This window comes from Oryzias latipes, chromosome 19 (genome assembly GCF_053564925.1).
Source record: "Oryzias latipes strain Hd-rR chromosome 19, Olatipes_Hd-rR_3.1".
Classification (NCBI taxonomy): domain Eukaryota; kingdom Metazoa; phylum Chordata; class Actinopteri; order Beloniformes; family Adrianichthyidae; genus Oryzias; species Oryzias latipes.
This window is the reverse complement of record NC_136255.1, coordinates 14046614-14070400: the sequence shown is the minus strand read 5'-3', so window position 1 is coordinate 14070400 and position 23787 is coordinate 14046614. Positions and strand designations below refer to the sequence as shown.

Genomic DNA, 23787 nt, shown 5'->3' with positions numbered 1-23787 from the left:
AAAGCCATCGATTGACGGACATCGTTTCTGCCATTGGAACCCCCCCCCCCCCCTTTTTTTTTTTCTGCGTTTAGCGACTCCTACGGCGCCTTTCTGCTTCCAAACCGGCGGCACCGTTAGAGATAAGCAGCCAGGGAGCGAGGACTAATCCCCGGGACGGTCACATTCACGACCCGACAGAAATGGACAGGGCAGCACGAACTGGATTAAATGATCGGGAATAAAGGGACGGAGCGGCTCTGACTGAGGTGCCCCGTAACGCCGCGCGGCGTTCATCTGACTGGAAATGGGAGCTTTAACGAGCAGACAGAACATCGGCGTGGAGGAAGTGGATATTCCGTCCAACTCCGTGTACCGATACCCCCCGAAATCCGGTAAGAAATCCGACAACAGGACGGAGCGGGGAGGGCGATGGCTCCAAAAGAGGACCGCAGCGGATTCATGCTGAGATCCAGACGCTGGAGGGGACAACAGCCTCCATCACACCTTGATAGCTGACAGGCCTGCAGGGCATCAGCCTGTAGTGCTTCTTTCAATGTTAAGTCCTGTTTCCTTAAAAAAAAAAAAAAAAAAAAAAACTTTTTTTAACAGCTATTTATGCTTTTAAGCGTCCTTTTCTATTTTAATAAATCAATCATCATTCCAGGAAAGCAACACCTTTCCCCCACATTGGATGTTAGAATTAATATTTAATGCATTTATGGAAACCAGACACATTTTTATCATTTTTTTAATTAAATCTATACTTTTTTGTAATAAATATCTACATATACTGTAATTGTGTGTCCAAAAATGTACAAATAGACTTTTAATAGTCAAAAGTAGCTTCTGCTGGGATTTGATTGCATTATTTTATAAGAATTTTAGTTCTTTATTACTAATAGGAGAAAAAATATCTCCGTTTAAAAGCAGAACCAGCTTTCAGCTTATACACAAGGACAATTCCACAAATTGGTATCACCTCTAGAAAGCTATAATGTTGAAAAGCGTCACCAGATGACACAAAACACGTAAGAAATTAGCCCAGCGGTTGTATTTTCTGCAGAATTATGCTTCTTTTCTTTCTTTGTTTATAAACACAGCCTTTTTAATGTCTGAGACTGTTTGAAATGCCCATTAACTTGCATCAGAAACATGCTGGCGATCAGGGTCCTAAAAATATCTTATCAGGCCAGGGGCGGAGCTAAAGGGGGACCAGGAGGACTGCTGCCCCTCCAGCAACCCCGCCCCCCCATATACTTTTTGAGTCAATATTAGATTGACAAAGATTAAGAAATCATCAATACAAGCATCTCTTAAGCATTAGTAATAGCACCCCAGCTAAAAGAACTCGTGTTTTCATAATATTAAAACAGTTGGAAAAATGTATTTTTGATCCTTTCATTTGTAAAGGCTGTCCACTCTGCTGTTCTCATTCGCCACCCTTCCAAAGTCTTCTGCCCCCCTTCCTGCCTTCCAATATAAAATGTTATAGCACTGCCACTGTATCAGGCATATTGTTGGACTCATTCACCTGTGTTTTTTTTTGTCCTGCCCTGATTAACTTTGACCTTTAAGACCAAAGTTCACTTTTGGGAATGGCAGCTATTATGTAGTAAAGGTTTCTTCTGTTTCCTTGGATCTCAACGTGACCTGTTTATCTTCAGGCTGACATTTCATCATGTTCAGCTCTGGGTCTGGCTTTAGCTCTAATCCTGCTTTAATGTCAAAAATGACACCCAGCTTAATAGAATGTTGCTTTTCAAATCAAATAAATATCAGACAAAATCAGACCTAAAATAATATATTTAAAAAAAAAAAGCATCTTAAGTGGATTCAGATTTTTCTGAAGAAGGCATCAAAGGGGAAAACATGTTTCTTTGTGGCTGCCACCGTCACCACAGCAGCTGGATGAATCTGCAATTCAACAAGCCTGGTTGAGGCCTTGCCGGTTGCTGCCGCCAGTGAAACCAATCTGTCCGCCTCCGTTCCTGCCGGCGGGATCTGATGACAAAGCCTGAGCCCGGCTCACCTCTCCTGCCACCTGCCGTAAATAAAAAGGTGACGAGGAAACGAGTCACAGAGCTTCATCGCTGGGGCTTTGTGTCCCCCAGTGCTCTGTCACTGCTTTAAGCAAGCAGACCTTTGTGAAAAACCAAAACAGTATGAATAGATTGAGACGTGTGATGCCAAACTAGATGTCTTCCCAAGAGAAACACCACTTAATGGCTGCCCAACATGTATTTAAAGACCACAAACCACCATTACAGTCTTATGATATCAGGCTGCCGTGTGATTAGAAAGCAAAGTGCTTGTGGAGTGTTGTCATCATCCAGGGTCCTTAGTAAACAGGTGGAGAAGCTGAAGGACTGCCACAGGCCAACTTTTTGAACACTTTTTAATTGTTTTTCTCTTAATGTGGAAGACAGATTTTGGTCAGCAGTTTCAATATTTTTATTTTAAATATGGAGCAAATTAATGTAACTTGCAGCAAAAGCTTATATTCCCTGTCCCTTCCTGAGGTGTGATTCAAATATTTGCCTCATTCAAGTCCATTTTTCATCATTTGTTTAAAAAAGCTTGTAGTCAGAGTGTTAAAATAACCCATTTTTACTTGGATTTTCAAAATAAAATCAAAGGGATGTGAATTTGACAAACTTCTATATTCTGATTTTAAAAAACAAATACATTTACTCTTATTTGAAAAACATTTTTTTTTCTCTTTGAGTCGTCATAATTGTTGGTTTAAACACGAGTCTGTGTGTTCAGGGAGCTACTTCGCCAATCATTTCATCATGGGTGGAGAGAAGTTTGACTCCACCCATCCAGAGGGCTACCTGTTTGGGGAAAACACAGACCTGAACTTCCTGGGGACCAGACCAGTAGCGGTGAGTGTCAAAATCAAGTTGGACTTCTTTCCCCATAACTTTTATTTTGAAAGATTTGATTCTGGTGTTACCCTACTTTAACCCTTGTGCTATCTTATGGGATCATCTAGACCCACTAGACAGTGCTCTGAACCTTTTTTCTTCAATGATTTGTGATCTTCACTGGTGTCCATGGATTACATGAAATCTTTCCACCTTTATCCACCTTTGTCATGGTAGGGAGAACAGGTCAATGTAAGGGTGGGGTCGTCTGGACCCCACAAGAAAGCACAAGGGGTTAAACTTTACTCCTCAATTTAGAACTGACTTTACTATATCTTTTGTGAGTTAATTGACGGATAATGGTGCAAAACTGATTGATACCCTATTCAGAAAACACCATTAAACAGGACAAAATGCAGTAACAAAGCTTTTAGTTTGGTGCTATCCTACTTTTCTGCAGAATGGTTGTCTTTCACACCAATCCTAACTGTCCTTTACAGTTAGTTGGCTTATAAAAGTCAGTCATTCTTGGTGTAACTTATTCAAATGAGAAAAAACTCAGTGAAATAATTTTCCAAAAGTTAACATCTATGATCAGATCTGGTTGGGGATGAAACCATGTTGCTGACTTCTTGACTTGTGCAGAGTTAATTAACAGCCTCTCAAGCTGCCGCCGACTGAAATGTGGTTCATCCAATTAAAGTCATTAGAGGTAAAATGGAAATCTGCCTGAACTGACAAGTGGCAGCCTCCCCCCCACCCCGCCTGAAGGGTGTGATGAAACCCGATCATTCACCTGTAGGTCATCCTAATAGGAGCTGCTCATCAAACCGAGCTGATCAAGGAACAAAAGATGGTCATGACTTCTGAAAACCTTTTTTTATTTACTCTGTTCAGAAATCTCAGCTACGCGGCTGTTTCTGTCTAGACAGGGAATAAAATTAGGAGGGAAATGACTTTTTCCTATGATGTGGGTGTTCATAATCCTGCTGGATTCAGCTGGTGATAGTTTTTTTTCTCTTTCTCTTTTTGGTCTGTATGTGCGTTTGATGCTGAAACACCATTATGTAATGTGTGGTGGCTTCCAAACAGATGGTGCTTTGGAATCATAAAGCTAACAGCTCTTGTTCTGTCCCCCGTCTCCCGCAAAGCTTGGCAAATATGATAATGGATGAAGCTATTTTTAGGGATTTCTCAGAAAGTCCTGCCTGAAACATACAAAGACTAAATACGAGTTCCAACCACACATTGTGGGTGGATCTGTTGGTTTGCTTGGCTAAACACATTGTTCGGGACTGAAATAGCTTGGTAAAGTCTAATGACATGACAGTGATTTTTTTTTTTAAACTTTCAGAATATGAATCTATCTCAGAAATTAATTCAAAATAACTTTAGGATATGACATATTTGATTTAATTATGGTCTGCAGCAGTCCAGGACTGCAAGGACCATGTGGTTTTCCCAATTCTTCTTTCTTACTGCAAATTTGAGCATCATTTTTGCCCCCTCCCCATACTCAGAAACTCACCCAAAAAAACGCACTTAGTATCGGTGAAAATTGATTTTTGACATAGTTTGCGCCTTGGTGGCCATTTTGTGGCAAAGTAGTAGCAATTTTCACATTTTTCCACAATATGGGAAAAGAAAACCTTTGATATGTCTGAATTCCTTCACTACTTACTACATAGTGCACTATATAGTGTTTTTGTCATTTGTTAGTGCTGTCTGAATCTCCAATTCCAAAAGAGTGCCCTAGAAACTTCTCAGAAGTCTTTGCGAAAAACCAGTGTGCACCGAGGCTCACCAGATCAGTGTTTTTCAACCAGTGTGCCGCGGCACACTAGTGTGCCGTGGGATATGGTCAAGTGTGCCGTGGGAAATTACCCTCATTAATCATTCACTGATCTAAAAACATTTTCCATCTCCAGGATATCAGCTCTTTGTTCATCCAAACAGGCCCTGATAAAACACTGAGTAGTGAGGAATATAAAAGATCTTAAAATTACTTTTTCTTTGTGTTTATTTGATTCTATTAAAGACATTTTGATAAGAATGACGGTATTTACCTGCAGCCATAGCGGTTTGCAGTAAAGTCCCGCCCCTTTACCTGTCTCCGCCAATCATTGTTGAAGGCTTAATCACATGTCATCAGTCTGACCAATCAGAAGTGGTTAAAGTCTTCACTTCCTTGTTCTTAATTCTGCTCATAAAGTCTCTCAGTTCCAACAAAAATACCATCTAAAGCTCGTCTTTAGCGGTGTAGCTTTCCACAGAGTCCGGTGTCAGACCGTGAACAAAACAATGAAGCTCACAGACGCGAGTCTTTCTGCCCTTTTTCGGCAGTTTTCACACTACATCTCCCATGATGCATTGGCTTAAAGGGCCAGTGTCCCAGCGCACAATGAGTGCTTGTGAAATGTCTAGAAACCTCAACGGACAAACAAACAGTTTCTAAATTTTCTAATTTAACTTTTATTTCATCTCTTAGAAAAAACAGCCGCAACTTCCTGCTTTTTTGGCCACAATTATCACAAAATGCACGTGAGATTGCGGGGGGGGGGCTGTCGATCAATAGAGACCATGAATTTCTGCTTACTTTTTTTTCTTTGGATGCTGGTGTGCCGCGGGATTTTTGTCAAGGTTAAAGTGTGCCGTGGCTCAAAAAAGGTTGAAAAACACTGCACTAGATTGACGAATATAGACCACAATGCATTGCGTTTGAACAATTTTTGCAAAAGAAATGTAGTTAAATGTATTTTTCATAAATCATCAATGTTTCCATCATCTGAACACATTACATATATATAAATAATCTTCATAAAACGCTCATATCAATTATATTTTCACTTTGTGAAATCGGTGACGTCATAAGTCCAGGGCAGTAGTTAGGGGGTTAGGTTAGGAATTCTGACATAGCTTTTATTTTAGAGCGATCCTCGTGAAACTTAACACACATACCCCCAGCTGAAGTCTACTGTAAAACCAAAGTTTCGTTGACCTTTGACTCCAGGAATAGCCCGCTCTCTAGTATTAACCCCGAATAAATCATTTTTTTAGTATACCAGCTACAAATTTAAACTCCTCCTATAGGGATTTTGATCTAACTACTCGAGCTTCTTTGGGAAGCTACTTGGGGAAAAAATGTTGGTTTCAGAAATTGTGTGTTTGGGGAAAGTATTGGGGAGGTGCTGGTGCTTAAATCAGATATTCAAAAGACTAACATTACAAGTTGTCTTTTTTTCCCTTTTCCAACCAAGGGCTTGTTTCGAGCAATGTCGCCCCCTAGCATCAGTAGTTGTAACTGCATGATGTCTTTAGGGAGTTTAGTCTGCACTTACAAGTGCAATGTTAAAACAGACCATTAAAAAGAATGTGTACTTTTTATTGTGTTTGGCATTTTTGCCCAATCTGATCATATCAAACTTTATTTATATAGCACATTTATATAACACAAAGTGCTTTACATAAAAACAAAACAAAATAAATAATATAGAAAGGAGCACGAAAATGAAAAGAGCCCCCTCCCCATCTACACGTTACCCATCTTTGCTGTTAGACTTTATAGATTGCAATGTCTGCAATAAAGTAATGATGTTCAGAACTGTATTGTTTGTTCCTTATGCCGTGCGGCTTATTCCTGTGCAACGTTTTCCTTTGCTAAATTCCCTCCAGAGGTTTCATCCTCAGCACAGATGTTTCCATATAAAAAATGCAAACTCCAGATTTGTTAATGAAGATCAAGTTTTAATTACAGATATGAAAGGACCAAAGCCTTTCCTATCTCCTAACATTGAGATGTGCTTCAACTGAGGCACATTTTCAAAAAATGTGTTTTCATCTCTCATTGGCTGCTTTAATATGCACACCTGCAAAAAAATAAAATTAAAATAAAATGCAATTTAATTCTAAATACAAAAATTCATGAAGTGCACAAATTTTCCACACTGGTTCCATCCTGAGTTGCCTGCTTGTTCTTGCAACTGAAATTGAGGATCTTGAATGTAAAAAAAAAAGCCCTGCAGTGCTTCAATGAATGCCGCTTTTTCTTCACACACTCCTCTGTGTTTGTTTGTGGGATTGATGGGCTTCACCCACACTGGGGCCAGATGTGTAACGGTGCTGAACGGGGTGCTGTTCGCCGCCTTGCAAACACACTTTTTGCCCTACAGATGAAAGGTTGTAGTGTGAAGGTAGCTGGCCACATCCTGCATGTTTCTCTCCTTTCACACCAATTTGGGGTTTAAATACGGGAAGAGTTGCTGGGAAATGAACAGTGCAGTAAGTCATGTTTGAAAGTTTTATTTTTACACTTCCTTTTTCACCCTGAAGTGAATAACTCTCCCTTTGGTGGAAAGAAAGTATCTGAAGTATCAGCTTTGACCCTGGAAAGCCACTGCCGGAGCAGATTTTTTTTGCCCACGCTCAGCACTTGTCAGCATCCACCAGATCCATGCTGACAGTCCAAACTGTGTTAAGGGTGAACTGGGAGCAGCCACGGTCACCGTGGAACTGTGAATTTACTGTGGTTCAGAGAGGAATCTAGCGTGGTGGAGAAAACATAAATGCCAGCACTTCTAGGTCCCTTGATATGTATTTTACATCTAAAATGTACTTTTCCTTCTTTCTTCAGTTCCCATATCCAGCTCCTCCACCTCAGGAACCAGTAAAAACCCTACGAAGCCTTATAAACATTCGGAAGGACACACTGCGGCTTGTGAGGTATATCCTTCTGTGTTCCGTCATGTGGACAAACACCACCACACTGTTGTTGACTTAGGCGATATTGTTGGAATTTTAAAAATGGTATCTACACAATTATTTAGTGTATTTTTCATTGGTCCTGTGGCTTCTACATGTGTTCGCTACATAAAACAGAACTAAATAGAACGGCAGGACATTGAGGAAAAGCACAGGGATGTTTCAAGTTTGCTTCTCCTGACTCCTCCTATAGGTGCAGCGAGGACCTTAAATTACCAGGTGATGAGGCGGCGGGAAAAAACCGCGCCTGCTACAACGTAGAGTTCACCTTCGATGCGGACACACAGGTGGCCATCACCATTTATTACCAGGCTATAGAGGAGTTTCACAACGGAGTGCCAGTGTAAGTAAAGCTATGTTAAGAGTTTGTCCAATCAGGCTCTACAGTATGAAGGCATCAACTGATATTTTTTAGGATTGTAATCCGTCTTTTCTCTAATATAACAATGCTTAAAATTTGAAGAAATGTTCCTGAGTTGCAGGCAAAGTATTTATTTTGGTTTTGAGTAGTTTGTGTAAATTTCTTTCTTTCTTTCTTTCTTTCTTTCTTTCTTTCTTTCTTTTTTCTTTCTTTCTTTCTTTCTTTCTTTCTTTCTTTCTTTCTTTCTTTCTTTCTTTCTTTCTTTATTTATTAATGCTTGCTTGTTTTTATATTTTGTTGTTTTAATGTATATCTTTCTTTCTTTCTTTCTTTCTTTCTTTCTTTCTTTCTTTCTTTCTTTCTTTCTTTCTTTCTTTCTTTCTTTCTTTCTTTCTTTCTTTCTTTCTTTCTTTCTTTCTTTCTTTCTTTTTTAATCTAAGGCCGGAATGCCCAAAGTCTGGCCCGTGGGCCAAATGTGGCCCCTTGTTAAAATTGTAAATTGTGATTTGACAAATCACAATCAAGAAATGAGACACAAAGTTTTAAAAAAGTGCTGAAGTCATCATAACACAAGCCCATGGTTGCAGGCTGCATTTGGCCCACGGGCCAGACTTTGGACACGCTTGGTTTAAAGAATGTAGGACGAAGGTTGGCCCTCATATGTTTCACCTCACCAAATGTGGCCCTTTTTGCAAAAAGTTTGGACACGCCTGATCTAAGGGTTTATTGTAAAATAACCACAGTTAGTCAAAGAAAGTGAATTTGTATCTCCAAACATTTTTTTAACCTAATTACTTATTTGGGTTTTTGCAAAGCTACGAATCAATATCTGAAAACTTTGTCTTTGTCTAGTCTTTCACTCTCTTATTACACTACACTTCGTCATAAATTAATATGCAAGTCAATAAAAGTCCATAAAAGTTTCTGCAAGGAAGTTGTTTATTCATAAACACTTAAACACCTTTTTTAACCTTTGCATATAAAGCTAACAGCAAGAAAAGCATCATTTTATATTTGATTAAATTAAGCCATCTCTCCTCACAGTTATTGTATTAAGAAAAAAAGAAAATAAGCTTCTTTTTTTAAAATATTTGTAAAAAATAAACTACTGAATCATTGAGCTAAATTGGTTAAAAAAAAGTTGATAAAAAGGCCAAAAGTTTGTTGTTTTTTGGTCTCTTGATGGATCTTTAAGCCAGAATATATGAAAAAATGTGAGACAAACTCCTGAGTTTTAATGAAAGTATGAAAATACATTGGGATTGTCTGAAGACAAGTATATGAGTCTAACAACATATTTATATATGTTGTAAAAAAATGAGATTATGAGCTTAAATATTGTGAGGTTGCACAATTATAATTATGACAACTTAAAGCTAAAAATCAATATAATTGATTAGTGTTTCTTTAGAAAATCCAAAGAGCAGTGTAGTATGATGACACATGATGCTGATGCGCGAAAAATAGTAACGGGTTTACCACAGAAGTCTGTAAAAATGGAGCAACTTTAGTGGCTCTTATGTAATATAAAACACTATTACCTATAACAGGCTTTCCTTTCATCAGCTTCACATAGGTTTCTTCATTAAGGGCAGGGATGCCAGTATAGCTTAGTCAGTTTGTTAGTTCGTTTTAGTATTTTCCTATTGAACTCTTTGTATTCATTATCCTTTTGAGTTCATGTTTCACTTCGAAGCCCATCGAGACGACTGTTGTTGTGATTTTGGGCTATACAAATAAAACTGAATTGAATTGAATTGAATAATAATCTGATCTTGTCGACACTCCACTCATGGGTTGTTCCTTCATGCGTGCGTTTCTTTCCTGCAGTTACTTGCCACAGGACAGTTCTCTGCAGTCTGAGACAGTACACTTCAAGAGGGGGGTGTGCCAGCAGTTCTGTTTGCCCTCGCACACCGTCAACCTCAGCGAATGGGCTGACGATGAGGTATGGCGCTCGTTTCTGCTCACCCATGCTATACCAGATGCTTCCACGCGGCTCCTCTGGGATCTATTTCTGCTGGACGGTAAAAGCATTTCCCCCCCCACCTCCCCCCAGCTCCTCTTTGACGTGGACAAGGAGATCTTTCCCATGGTTGTGCAGGCTGTCGTAGACGAAGGAGACGGTGAGCTGGGATGTTTACGCTCAGTAATAGATGAGGACATTCAAGTGAATATTTCCCTTGTATCTTTGCAGAACACTTGGGTCATTGTCACATACTGCTGGCTACATTTGAGAAGGTAAGAAGGAGGATTTGCTCTAAACCAGGATGGCCATGTGGAAGAAAATGTAACCATAATTATATTTCACTTTCACATAAACACATTTTATTTAGCTTTCAAATTTTTACATCAAAAGATCAAACAGTATTTTGCCTTGAATTGGGAAAACTTAAAGAAACAGACTAGTTTTTTTGCAAAAATACTGGATTAAATACAAAAATGAAGAAGCATTAAATCCATGGTTTTTGATGCCCGTTGTGTTCCTCCCTTCTAAATTACATGTGCACCAAATTGCACATTTTGCCATAAAGACACAATAAAAGCATTTCGATGCAAAACTGAGGCAGGAGAAGATGGCATGTCTCATTAGTCTAAACTTCTTTTAGTAAAATTATAATTTCAAGCCTACTTTGATCAATAAGAAGAAGTTAAAACACATGTATTAAAAAAAGACATATTTAGAATAAATTGGAATGAGTTTTTGGCAAACATGCCATTAAAAGAGGGAATGGTGTAAATATCTTGAAGCTGTGATTTTCTTTTGCAGCACATGGATGGGAGCTACTGTGTGAAGCCTCTTAAGCAGAAACAAGTGGTAAGTATTCCAGTTTTTCCTCTCTCCTCCCTTCCTTCCTTCTTTTCTAATTTCCCCCTCAGGGATCAACAAAGTGCTATAGAATTGAACTGTGTTGCATTTGAATGCTTTGGAGAAACTAAAGGATTCCTTTTCCTTTTGAACATTCTTCTCTCTCAGGTGGATGGAGTGAGTTACCTGCTGCAGGAAATCTATGGGATTGAGAACAAATACAACAGTCAGGAATCAAAGGTAGAAAAGAAAAGAGATTCATTGAAATGATCTGAGGTTGACATGCACTTTATTGTGGGATGACTCTCTGAAATCTTGATTTTCGTCTGCAGGTTGCTGATGATGAGATCAGTGACAACAGCGCAGAGTGTGTTGTGTGTTTGTCTGATGTTCGAGACACACTCATCCTGCCTTGTAGACACCTGTGTCTCTGCAACGCTTGTGCAGATACGCTGCGGTACCAGGCCAACTGCTGTCCCATCTGCAGACTGCGTGAGTTTGCTTTTTATTAAGACCCAGTCAGATGAAAAATGACGTTTAATGATGTTTTTAACATGTTCTCGTGGCATTTTTCTCATATATGAAGAAAGTGAAGCTTAAAAATGCATATTTTTTTTATTCAAATCATTGTGGAGCAGATAAAAAAATGCTGTTTGGAAAAGAAAAATAAGCCGAGCGGGCCACAAGCTCCCTGCCCTGCTTCATTCTGATACATCTTCATCTTCCTCAACAGAGCTGGTATCTGGCTCAAAACTGTTTAGCTGGAAAGCTCCAAATTTGGCTTGATACTAGTGGGGAGACAATATTTTGGGAGCCTGCACTGCACTGCTGAAAGTAGTTTGTTGTTTTAAAATAACAAGAAAAAGGCATTTCTCAATGGAAGAGAGACAGAGCATCATAACATCGAAAAGTTCAGGTCTTTCTTACAAAGAAATTGCTTAGAAAGTCAAGTTGTCAGTGGGAACAGTTTCTTTTACCATTCAAAGGCGCTCAGAATTTGAGGGAAGACTCTCACAGGAACGAGGCCGGCAAACCCAAAGTCACAACAGAACCTGAGGGCAAGTTCCTGAGAGTTGACACCTGCATGATAGTCAAAACAGCTTTAAAAACAGCTTTACTGTGGTAACGATAAGCCAGCCTCAGTTTGGAAGGGGAAGAGAAGACGTGGAGCTGTGGGTTTGATGGGACAAGTTGGAAGAAGAGAGGCAAAGAAAGGACAAAGAAGCCCGAGAACACTGAAGATAGTGAAGAACAAGGTGTTATGGGTGGATCAACATTTTCAATTTTTGATTCATCATGCAGAATCTTTGTACAAGGCCAATAAAATGAAAGGATAGCTCCATGTCGTGTAATAGCAACTACCAAACAGGGGAGGAAGTGTGATGGTATGGGTCTTTTTTTTGCTTTATAAATGGCATTATAATGACCCAAAACATAATTTCAACCAGTGCCAGAGCTAAGTGAAGACGAAAAATAACGAAATAACTTTGAAATCATGGAGTGGTTTGCACAATCTCCAGACTTTGTGCCCCCCTTATTGATCTGGTTCGTTATGAACTCGACAGAGGAGTGAAAACAAAGAAATGTTCCACATTTATTGGAGCTTCTGCAGCACATTTGGAAATAATTTTGTGAAAAACATGTTATTTTATTGTAGAAGTGTCTGTGTTGTACTGCCATGTATATAAAAAGTGGCTACTTTGATAAGTTAAAAGTTTACAAAACAAATTGATTCCAGGAATTTTTTGTAACTCCACTTCCTTTTTTGTACCATTCTTTAATTTCAGAATAAAGAAGACTTTCCATTAAATATTTTAAATTAAAAACTAAAACTTTTGACCTGTTGTGTATGTGAATTTCAAATATGAGTGTAAAAATTACAATAGAAGTAAAGCATTTTAGTTTGTTTAATTAAAACAAAGGTAGCACAAAGAAAAAGTTCAAATCCTTAAAAGAAAATATTTTTCTATTAATTTTAACTATTCCATGTAAATAATTCAAATTTTCTTATAAGTAAGGCGGTGTTAGTTTATTTTAATAGAAGGTATTAAAAGTGCAGAAGAGCGGTTTCTTAAATTGAATAGATGTAAACTGAAAAAGTCATTGATTTTTAAGAAAAAAAGCATTTGAATTGATCAACATCAATTTTTCATGCGATAAAGACTTATATTTATTTTAAATGATTTAAAATAAATCATGTCTTCTTAAAGTACATGTAAAAACTTAGTAATAATAATATTACATTTGTTTTCATAAATCAGTTTTTTTTTGTCTAAACCTGTTTGTTTCATTTTCCTTTTAAGCGTTCAGAGCTCTGCTGCAGATCCGAGCCATGAGGAAAAAACTCAGCCCCATATCCCCCACCAGCTTTAACCCCGTCATCACCTCTCAGACCTCGGACTCCGAGGAACACTCGGTGAGGCGAAATGATTCAGTTTTCCCCTGAAGGAGAGGATCCCTCTGGTTTCTGTGGTCTAACCTGCCCACCGTCTCCTTCTGCAGGCATCTGAGCACATCCCTCCAGGATATGAAGTGGTTTCTCTCCTAGAGGCCCTTAATGGGCCCCTAAACACCTCGTCAGTGGCCCCTGCTCCTCTCCACTCCGGTCCCAGCCACGTGTCCGGAGCGCTGCTGCCATACAGCGGCGAACCACACCCAGTTCCAGCCTGCTCCACTCTCGACCACTCCAACTCCAGTCAGGGACTCAAGCTGAAGAAGAGTGCTTCAAAGTAAGTCTGCTTTAAGAGAACAAGAAGTCACACATCAAATTTCAGTTTATTTACATGACTTTATCTCTCCCTCCCCTTTGTGTTGAAATGTCATTAGTTTCTATTATTCCAGCATTTTCCACAAGTCCTTTTCTAAACTTTGGACCGTTTGGGTTCATTTTGTCCTCTGCCAAGCTGACTTTTTTGTTTTATGTAGGTCTATTTCCCAGAATTCCTCTGTGCTTCCTGAGGAGGAGGATGAGAAATGCTGCAGTGAATCAGATGTCTGTCGCCATAAGCTGCCAGTGGACCAGCAGGAGGTGTGTTTGTGTTTATTCTGATGACCACGTAGGTTAAAATATAACCAGACTGGTTTTCAAAGGAAATAGGGAAAAGTATAGAATTTAAATCAATTTTTATATTTAAGACTTGGTTTACCGTCATTAAAATTGAAGCAATCATGGGTAAAATACTGGAGAAAATGCCCTCAACAGATCCAGTTGTGTCCATTGCATCATGCATTTTGCTTTTATATGTCTTGCAGTGCGGAGTGACTCCAGACAGCGAGAACCTGACTCTATCCTCATCTGGAGCCATCGACCAGTTGTCTGGCACTGGTACCCCTCTCTCTTCCACAATCACCTCACCTGAAGGTACCGTAAACACACACACTCGAATACACACAAAGAAACAATACTTCAAGCCTGCAACGAATTCTGAGTCACTTGATTAACCTTTTGTGTGCCTCTTTGCCTGCAGCAGCAGCAGGAGAGATATTCTGACCCTTTTTCTGCATTAGTTTGAATAGTTGGTTAGTTGCAACAAAGTTGCACTGTGATAACTTTTAACAAGCTAAACAGTGATGTTGCAGAAAATTGTCGAACTATTTCCCTCTTTTTTTTTTGCATTGGAACTGTTGCCAGAGACATAAAAGAAGGTTTCACGCATAATATTTCATAAATGTTGCAACTGCATTAAGTTTTTAAGAGAAACTCTGAGACTCAGAAAAAGCTTTTTCCCTAGAGCTGTTAAAGCAATAGCGCCCCCTGCAGGACAAGACCCAGAATCCACAAATGTTACGACAACCTCGAAACGTGAATCCCCTCCAGCATATTTATTTAACCTATTTATTTTAACTAAAGATCTTCTGGAAAAAAAAAATCGTCTTTTTTTAAATGTTGACAGTAAATCTAAGGGCAGAGTCTTAGGGCCACCATAAAATTAAAAAATAATACATTTATGAAAATGAAGTTGTAAAATTAGGGAGAAAAAGTTTTCATTTTATGAGATTAAAGTAATACATTTATGAGATAAATGTTTTAATTTTTACGGGACTAAACCCATACATTTTGTAGAAAAGAAGTCTTAATTTAATAAGGTTAAAGCCATGGTTTTTGGAAAATATGGTTGGTTGTGTAAGCCTCCATCCACAGGCTTCTTCTGAAAAAACTACAAATTATTTTCTTTGTCCTTAGACCTATAATAAAACAATGGTGCCTTGCTAAAAGACTAAAAGTGAAATTTGTGAAACCAATGCTGAAGTAACCGCTTACAATGATCTCTATGTCTCTTTAAAGCACAATAGTGGTTCAATTTTTGTTGTTTATATTATCTTAGTAAACAGACATTTGCCCTAATAAATGTATGACGTTGATGTAGTAAATTCTCAACTTTTCAAGTTAATATTGTAAAATATTGACTTTTAATCATAATTTTACGAGTTTAACCACGTAAAATTTTGACTTTTTTCCCCATAATTTTAAGGGTTTATTCTTGTAAAATTGTGACTTCATTCTCGTAATTTTAGGTCTTTGTTCTTACGAAATTACAACTTTTTTCTCATAATTTTACGAGTTTATTCTTGTAAAGTTGACACTCTATTCTCATAATTTTAGGACTTTATTCTCAGACTTTTAGGAGTTTATTCTTGTAAAATTACAACTTTTTTCTCATAATTTTACGAGTTTATTCTTGTAAAGTTGATACTCTATTCTCATAATTTTATGACTTTATTTTCAGAATTTTACAAGTTTATTCTTGTAAAATTATAACTTTTTCTCAGAATTTTACGAGTTTATTCTTGTAAAATTACAACTTTTTTTAAATAATTTTACAACTTTATTCTTGTACATTTAGGAATTATTTTTTCATAATGAGTTTTTTTGGTGTAAAATTATGTTTTTTTTCCCCTTCATCATTTTATGACTTTGATCTCGTAAATGTATTTATTTATTTATTTTTAGTGGCCCTAATACTTTGTTGTACTTGAATCCCAAACGACAGAAATAAATAAATGTTCTAAAGCATTTGCTTCAGAGGGAAGCTACTTTCAAAGAAAATCTGACCACAGCAGTGCAGGTTAACAGGCAAAAGAACAAAGTCTGAGGCAGTCTTTGATTTGTGTGTCCGTTTGTCTACTAGATCCAGTGAGCAGCAGCCTCGCCCAGTCAGTGATGTCCATGGCCTCTTCCCACTCGCAGCACTCCCACATCAGCACTGACACCATGTCCTCAATGTCAGGGTCCTACCTGGCCGGGGTTGATGGCGAACCTGGAGGCAACGGTGGAGGAGACGTGGAGGGCGTGGAGAACCCAGATGCCCACATTGAGAGCAGGGGACCATCGCGGCAGGATGCGGTAAGAATTAGATGATGAATGTTGCTGAAAACAGAAATGTAAAAACACGACAAAACTATTATTTTTTTTAAATCAGGATTTTTCTGTGGAGTCAAAGGCGCATAATTACTCCATGGCTGTGGAAGAACAAGACTCAGAGGTGAGAATAACACAAAAAAGCTGCATAATTTAAGTTTTTTTCTACTCAATCATACTAACATAATTTTTTTTTCTCTTCAGGGGAATGATGTTGCGGAAGACGACTGTTCCTCCCCATCTAATGGCAAAGGTAACTGTGTTGGCCATCTTAACCCCAAAAGCTCTCGTCTTTCTTTTACTTTAACTCCTTTAAGAACCTGGAAAAGACCTTTAATGTTTAAGATTTTGTTATAAACTAATGACGATATCAAGCCTCTTTGAATCCTGATTAAAAAAACAAACAGAAAATCTTTGTGTCAGATGTTGTCCTCTAGATGGGGCAATTTCTTTTAAAATGCAGGTGGAGTTGACCGAAACCTCTGCAGCATGTTAGATGGAGCAACTATTACATACAACTTTGTCTTAGTTTACAACTAAAATGACATTTATCAAGGTTCAAACCAACATAAACTACAGAAAATTTGCCCCCGAAATGGTTTCAAGCTGAAAAATCAGGAAGCACTATATCTATATATTTGATTTAAGTGACTACAAGATGCCTTTAGGTCACTGACTTGCATTTGCCTGACTCCTACTTCAGGTTGAGTGCAAATGTGCGTCCACTGTGTGTTCAGAGAGAACCACTGTGCCAATTTCCTCTTCCTACGGAGCTGCTGTTGTGTATCTGTGCCGCATTTTGAGGCCTTCATCTCCATCTGTGCTTTTCCTGGTTGCGAAAAGTGTGTTAGCGAGAGAGAAGAGACATGACTAGAGGCAGGTGGTATGTGGTCGGTTTAAGTACAGTAGATTTCGGACTATAAGTCGCTCCAGAGTCTTATGTCGCAGCAGCAAAAAAATGCAAGAAGAAAAACAATCACACATGAATCACACTTTCAGGGGAAATGAATCTAAAAAAGTACGAGAACAATAACGGACATTTCAAGCTGGAAGGCAAATCACAACACCCGAAAAATGAACTGTAATAGACTGAATCTTTGCACGCTTCACTATCGTAACACATTGATGATTATGTAGCTTCATGAAACATAGGAGGAATGTAGTATAATAACGCAACATACAAACAATTATTCAGATAACTATGTCAATTAAACTCTTTATATAACTTTAAATCACTAAATTCATTTAATTATTTTTCATGTCACTTTTGAACAATTCCGTTAGACTGAGCGGCGCTTCTTCTTCTGCGTTGCTGTCAGTAGCAAATACTGATACACACACCCACAGTGCCCTCTAGTGGTTGTTGCCATGTAGTTTTTTGAAAATGACATATGAGTTGCACCTGTGTCTGAGTCGATACCCCGGCCGAACTATACAGAAATATGAGAGTTATAAAGTACGGTACATAAGGAGTGGGCCAAACAAAACAAGGTCAGCCTTCAACAATCTACATCTATGTAAACAAGTCCCGGCGTGAGGTGTTTGTGTGTTAAGGCACCTCAGGCTAAAAGGAAACACTTGTAAGTTACAGAACGAGCTTTCAGTTAAGCAAAAAACAAGCAGACCTGCTGCCTTGCATAAACACAGGATGCATGCTTGCATGCACACACGTGCATCTTCCCCACTGCATTTGTATGTCTGCTAAGCAAACACTCATTCAGTCACTGCATAAATATATTAAACTGTTGTGAAAGATGTTTAATTAAACAGAAAACTGAGTTCAAGAACTCAGTGGCCTTGTGGTGGAGTGTCTACCCTGAGACCGATGGGTTGTGGGTTCAAATCTACGGTCGAGTCATACCAAAAACTCTTTAAACCATTTCACACAGCCAGGTGTTTGACAGTTAATGTTGTTCACAGGGTTAAGACTTATAGTCTTTTACAGATTTTTTGCAACATTTGCATAGTTTAAAATAAAACTGTGATGTAATAATTACTCAAATTTTTATTTGTTTTATATTGTAGCCCATTTCTTCTCCCAAAAACTTTGTATTTAACCCCCCCCCCCTTTTTTTGTTGTCCTTTTAAAGCAATTGTAACCAAACCGTAACAAGATAAATGCTTCTTTTTCTTTATATTTACCAATATTAGCATTTCCAAACACATTCTACTTTCAAAGAAGACATGGGTCAAAATAATAAATAGTCATCCAACTTATTACTTTTGTAACAAGATTTCCTGAGGATCTTTAAAATAGTTTTTTTTAATTACAAAGAGGAACACCTAGGATATAAGGTGGACCAAAACATCATGTCTTATGCCATTACCACTCCAGCATGGCCCTGCCCCTCATCTTGCTCCCCCCCACACATACACCTCCATCTTCCTTGCCCTGCTGTGCCTGGCTGCTCTTGTTTGACCTTTGCCCTCGCTTGCAGGTGGGCGGAGCAGATGTCCAGAGTTGGCCAATAACAATCAGGGCGTCGCCCACTGCGACACGCCCTCTTTGGGGTTGGATAACGAGCAGACTCCCGACAGCCGATTCGCCGGTGAGTGGCAACCTGTCGGACATGAACCAATGAGAGCTGAGGACAGTGATGAAGGGGGTGCATGAGACAGCGATCATAGGACTACTGACCCTTGAAAATCTGAGGTCAATCAGGAAAAGAAAACCAAACTTTGATAGCATGGAGATTAGGAACCTTCTTTCTTTTCTTTATCCTTGTTTTTTGTATACTCTTCTTTTGTTACCCTTTAGTTGAGGCCCCAGTGTGTTTAAGTGTACGTCAGAAACTCCCCCCTCTTCTGTGTTTAGAGGTTCATGTTCAGTGTCTGCCAGCTCCGAGCTGCTTTGCAAATTAGCTGCACCTCCTCTTCTCACCCCCCCAACCTCATTCCATCTGCAGTCACTCCCCACTTGTCCTCCCTGCTTCATCAAACTCGGTGGGTCATTCAGATTGGAGCTAAAGGTTCTTGATTGGAGGCCCTGTTTACATCTTATATTCTCCTCCTTATTCTGCACCTCTAAAATCTCAACTACATAATATAATATAACATAATTAATAATTAAAATAGAAATTTTATGTCCAAACGTAACACTGTAAATGTGTGTCCAGTTCGAAAACTTTATTGATAATTATTGTGTTTTTTGTGACAACGTTGAGGGCCAGTTATTTTTAATTGGAGTCAAAATATTAATTTTTAAAAATTATCTTATTATTTTACATTTGCAAATGGGTTGGCCCAATGAAATTCAAATTGGTCCCCCACAATCATCCTTTTTTTTTTTTTAGAACAGTGTTTGGTAAACTCATGTCAATATTGTCACATCGATTCAGGCATCTTTTAGAATCCAGTGGGTGAAATTAGAGATTATAGTACTAAAATATATTTCTGTGGGTGCAAAAGAAAAAAAGTGTCCCTGCCGCTAAAACAAATCAAAATAACCCAATAATTTATGCCCAAAATATGGTCAACAGATAAGTTTTGGGATGCTGTGGAAAAGCCCCACAGAAACACCTTCTTGTTGGTTTTCTCACCTATTTTTTGCGTTATTTTTCTAGACTGTTACTCAAATAAAAGCTAAGTTTGGACATGATCTCCTATAAACATCACTGAAGTGGAGTTTTTAGTTTGATCCTCCTTTCAGAGCCTTCAGCTCACTGTTCACGTACATTTTTATTCCCAAACCCTGGTTCCTTTCATCCCTTTGCAGTCTCCTTTGATCTAGTTAGTAGATGTTGTAACATGTCTCCTTTATGTGTGCTGTAAAGCTTCTTGTGATCTCTCTGTTTCTCTTCTCTTCCATCCTCCTTTTTATCCCCTTCTGTCTTTTCCTGGTCGTCACACTTTCAACCTCTGTCTTCTCTGTCTCTCTATCTGCTCCATCTTTCTTCCCTTCTTTTGCTTTCTTTTGGATGGACAGATGGGGAGTCGTGCCCAGTGCACATTGAGGACTAGGTATGAAGTTATGGTTAGACAGAAGACCAGCTTATCCTTTGGACGGTGTCTTTTAAAAATTCTTATTTTTTTTATGTCAGTCATCAGATGCATGGCTTTGTAAAGTTTTATATTTGAAAAACAAAAAAAGTAGAAGAGATCTACTATTTTATTTATAGTGAAAGTTTGTTTTGAAGTGAACCTCGCTCAAATACATTCAGAAAAAGGGGAATTTTATTTTAAAATAGTCGATATTTAAACCAAAAGATGGTGGCGCACTGAAAATATCGAACAGGGAACATTTATTACAGGAGGGGTAATGACAGATGTTTAAACAAAGTGTTAATAGGATGGGAATTTGAATTTCTTAGATGATTCATCATTCCAGATTTAGTAAAGTCCTAACATTTGTTTGAGGACATTTCATGTTGTTTAGCAGTTAAAATGGTTTTTAATGAGAATGTCTCTGATTCTCATCTTTTACAGAAAAAGTATAATTTTAGCCTGATGGTGCGTTCACACCGGGAACATGATGCTCGTTCAAGAACGCGCCCTACAGGCTTTCTTGAACATGCTTTTAGGATGTGGCGTTCACACTGGACTGTCGCTACCTGATACTGGCCCATGCAGTCACAGTTGGAAGAGGCTTGGTGAGAAATGTCAAAGCGATACAAATCTTGTGAAACTTGCTCCAGACTTTTTCTTTCACAACTTTATTCCAATAAATGAAAAATTTGGTACGATATAATTCCAGCCGGACACAAACCGCAATTATTAATTTCTCCTAAAGGGACATTATCCATTTGTCACTACCAAATCTGAGTCACTATCTGGTCAAAGTTCAACTAGTTTTACTTTTAATGTGTGTTCAATGGCTTTTTAAAAATGTTTTGTATGTAGAGCCCAAAAACAGACTTAAAATTTTGCACAGTGACGTGTGAACACAAGAGTTTTTTTTAACGCGGAAGCCCGAAACACGTTAACTTACATTTACATAGACTTTGCATTGGTAGAGGTCGCTTGAATCCGCGTTTCCGAGCCTGGTGTGAACGTAGCGTGATGGTGAAACCCTCATTTGAGTGTCTGCCAATGGTCCTTGTACTACTCAAGAAAATCCTCTTCACTTTAAACTCAATAAAGGTTCATTTGATTGTTCATTGTGGCTCAGCCTAGTCTAACTAAATGTACCACACAACACATAAAAGAGAGGAGTTCAGTTTTCACTTAGTGGCTCTTACAATCAGCAAATGTTCAGGAGAGAAGGTCAGCCAGAACTATCTAAAGTGACATCTTTCAAACTGAATCTCTTCAAACTAGAAGTTAAAAGAAGTAAACACTTCATTGGTAAATAAATAAAAAATGAACACTGAATGGGTAGTAAATCAAATAGAAGATGCACACGCCCACATCTCCAAACATTTTCCTCCATGACCATCTTCATCTTTTCTTCCTCTTCAGATCTCATGTACCTTGGGGGCTACAGGGCCATTCTGGAGCCTCGGTCCCACCACACCTCTACCAGCAACATCAACCTGGAGGAGCAAGGGGCGGAGAACAGGGACGGCCAAAGTCCTAAAGATCCTCGCTGCGGACCACTCATTGTTTAACGCTGTCACACAAACACATTGTAATGCCTGGAGTCGGCTCTTCCTGTCCCTCACCCTGACATAGTGCTGCAACACTGGAGCCCATCAAAGCTGACCAGGGAAACGCATCCCCACCCGTCTCTAAAAGTGTAGTAGCTGGCGCTGAAACCCTGCTGGATTAGAAAGAGGAAGAAAGACGAACCACCTCTCCATTGTCAGTGCACTTTGAGTTATCTTGTATCTGTAACTTGTTGTTGGAATGATTAGCCTTCCACTATGTTATTATTTATTTTCAGTGATTTTAACGGGCTGCATATTGTGAAAGTATCTTTAGAGAAACATATGCTGCTCCCTCTTCTTTCTGTTCCCTCCTTCCAACCAGCCAACAGGTCAGGGGTTTCTGTGATCGGCAATCAGATTTAATACTTCTTTGTTATTTAACTGTGCTGAATGAGTGACTGGACACTTTTGACACTAAGCGTCAGCTCTCACCGGACTACCTTACTGGAGTGAAAGACGCTGACCATTCTCCTTTGATCAGAAGTTTGCATGCAGCTTTTAAGATTTAGTCTCACTTTTCCAATACAGCCAGCTCTGAATGTGAATCCACAGGGAGGCAGACTTCCATGAGACCTGAAATGAACTGATGGAGTTGGGGGCAGCACAGAATGTAGGATGCTGAATATGAATCTCATTGAAAGGGAATGTATGGGACCCCTAAATCGTCACACAAACTGGACTAAAAAACAAACAAACAAGCGTTTGACATCAAACGTATTGCTGTTCTGTCCTCCTGCTCTCATCTTAGCATGTCAGTATTACTGTAGTGCAACCGGAAACACCTGAGCAATAAGAAACACTGCTGCTCCACCTTTTCTGCTCATTTGCTGTTCAAGCAATGGTTAAAAACTGTTTGCACTAGCCTGTCCTACGCCAACCCAACTTTCCAGTGTATTTTTTTCATTTTGTATTTTCAGGTTGCCATTGTAAAGGGATTTATTGTGAGAACAAGTTCCTACAGTGAACCCCAAATGATTTAGTCTAGTCTGCTAGCATTTTCCTTCTCTTTCTGTTTCTTGTCCTCATCATCCAAATTTCATGTTTGTGAAGCTTTTATTTGTTTTGGGTTTGTGTAACTATGATGTATCGATATACTTTTACCTGTTGAAGCTTTCCTGTTTGTGTTTTAGTTTGAAGAACACTGTGTTTGCTTACCAGAATGTGGATGAAAGTATGTGACACTTTTTCTAAGGGTTTACATGCAAACAGAATACTCCACTAGCGATTTACTGAAAAGGGACAGTATCTTCATTTGATGAACTATTTGTTGATTCCTAGACACATACATGTACACTGCACTGCATGGGGCGATGAAAAGATAAGCATGTTCACTGAGATTGGCGTCTCGTAGGTGGATCGTGGTAAAGCCGGACCTTGTCCTTATGTAGTGTTACACTTGAGTTTCTGTCGCCTTTTTGCATTGGCTGAACGTTCAAGTTCGAGACTGCTGAACTGCTAGATGCAGGCTGCAAACGTGTCATCGGAAATTTGAAAACAACTCTAGCATCTGTCACAGTATCAAAAGAAAACAACCTGAGAGGCCCCACTTTTCTAAAGTGAAAATGTAAATGAGGACTCAAAATTAACAATAAAGTTTTTTTTCAATTAAACCCAACAGAAGTACTTTCTTTTTTATAAGAAATCTTTACTTATGTCTAGGTGAGGAGTTGGAAACCGTCAATACTGAAAGCAACCCAAAAGGTTCCGTAACATCATTTTCATTTTTTTCTTTCGGCAGCAGACCATCGGCCTCCATCCTCCTCTCTCCTCAGCATCTTCCTCTATAACACCAACCACCCTAATGTCCTCCTTCACTCCATCCATCAACCTCCTCTTTGGTCATCCTCTATGCCTCCTTTTCAGTAGCACCAACCTCAGTATCATTTACCCACATAATGATTATCCCTCCTCCCAACATGTCCAAACCATCTCAATCTGCTTCTCTTCTATTTTCTCCCAAACGTTTAACACTAGGTTCCTCATGTTTATCATGTAAATAATCTGTACTCATTTGATATTTTCTTGATAAAGTATTGTGAAAATTGGATATTTAAACTAGATTTCTA

General features: G+C 38.8%; 1 protein-coding gene across 5 annotated transcripts; it reads left to right on the top strand.

The window, feature by feature from the left end:
* The first annotated feature begins 208 nt into the window (after window positions 1-208).
* On the top strand, window positions 209-23331 carry rnf157 (ring finger protein 157). Of its 5 annotated transcripts, none has more exons than XM_078937569.1 (20): window positions 209-374; window positions 2749-2867; window positions 7480-7568; window positions 7801-7950; window positions 9799-9916; window positions 10028-10094; window positions 10166-10209; window positions 10739-10786; window positions 10946-11017; window positions 11110-11269; window positions 13081-13193; window positions 13280-13506; window positions 13703-13805; window positions 14030-14138; window positions 16006-16121; window positions 16198-16260; window positions 16341-16389; window positions 18575-18685; window positions 20062-20096; window positions 21534-23331. In XM_078937569.1, exons 1-19 carry the CDS (start codon window positions 287-289, stop codon window positions 20094-20096), a joined length of 1881 nt encoding a protein of 626 aa, XP_078793695.1. In that variant the 5' UTR covers window positions 209-286; the 3' UTR covers window positions 21534-23331. The 5 variants fall into 5 exon arrangements, with proteins under 5 accessions (XP_078793695.1, XP_020555339.1, XP_020555337.1 ...); XM_020699680.3 differs by having other exon boundaries at window positions 15907-16121; XM_020699678.3 differs by lacking the exon at window positions 20062-20096.
* The last annotated feature ends 456 nt before the right edge of the window (window positions 23332-23787 follow it).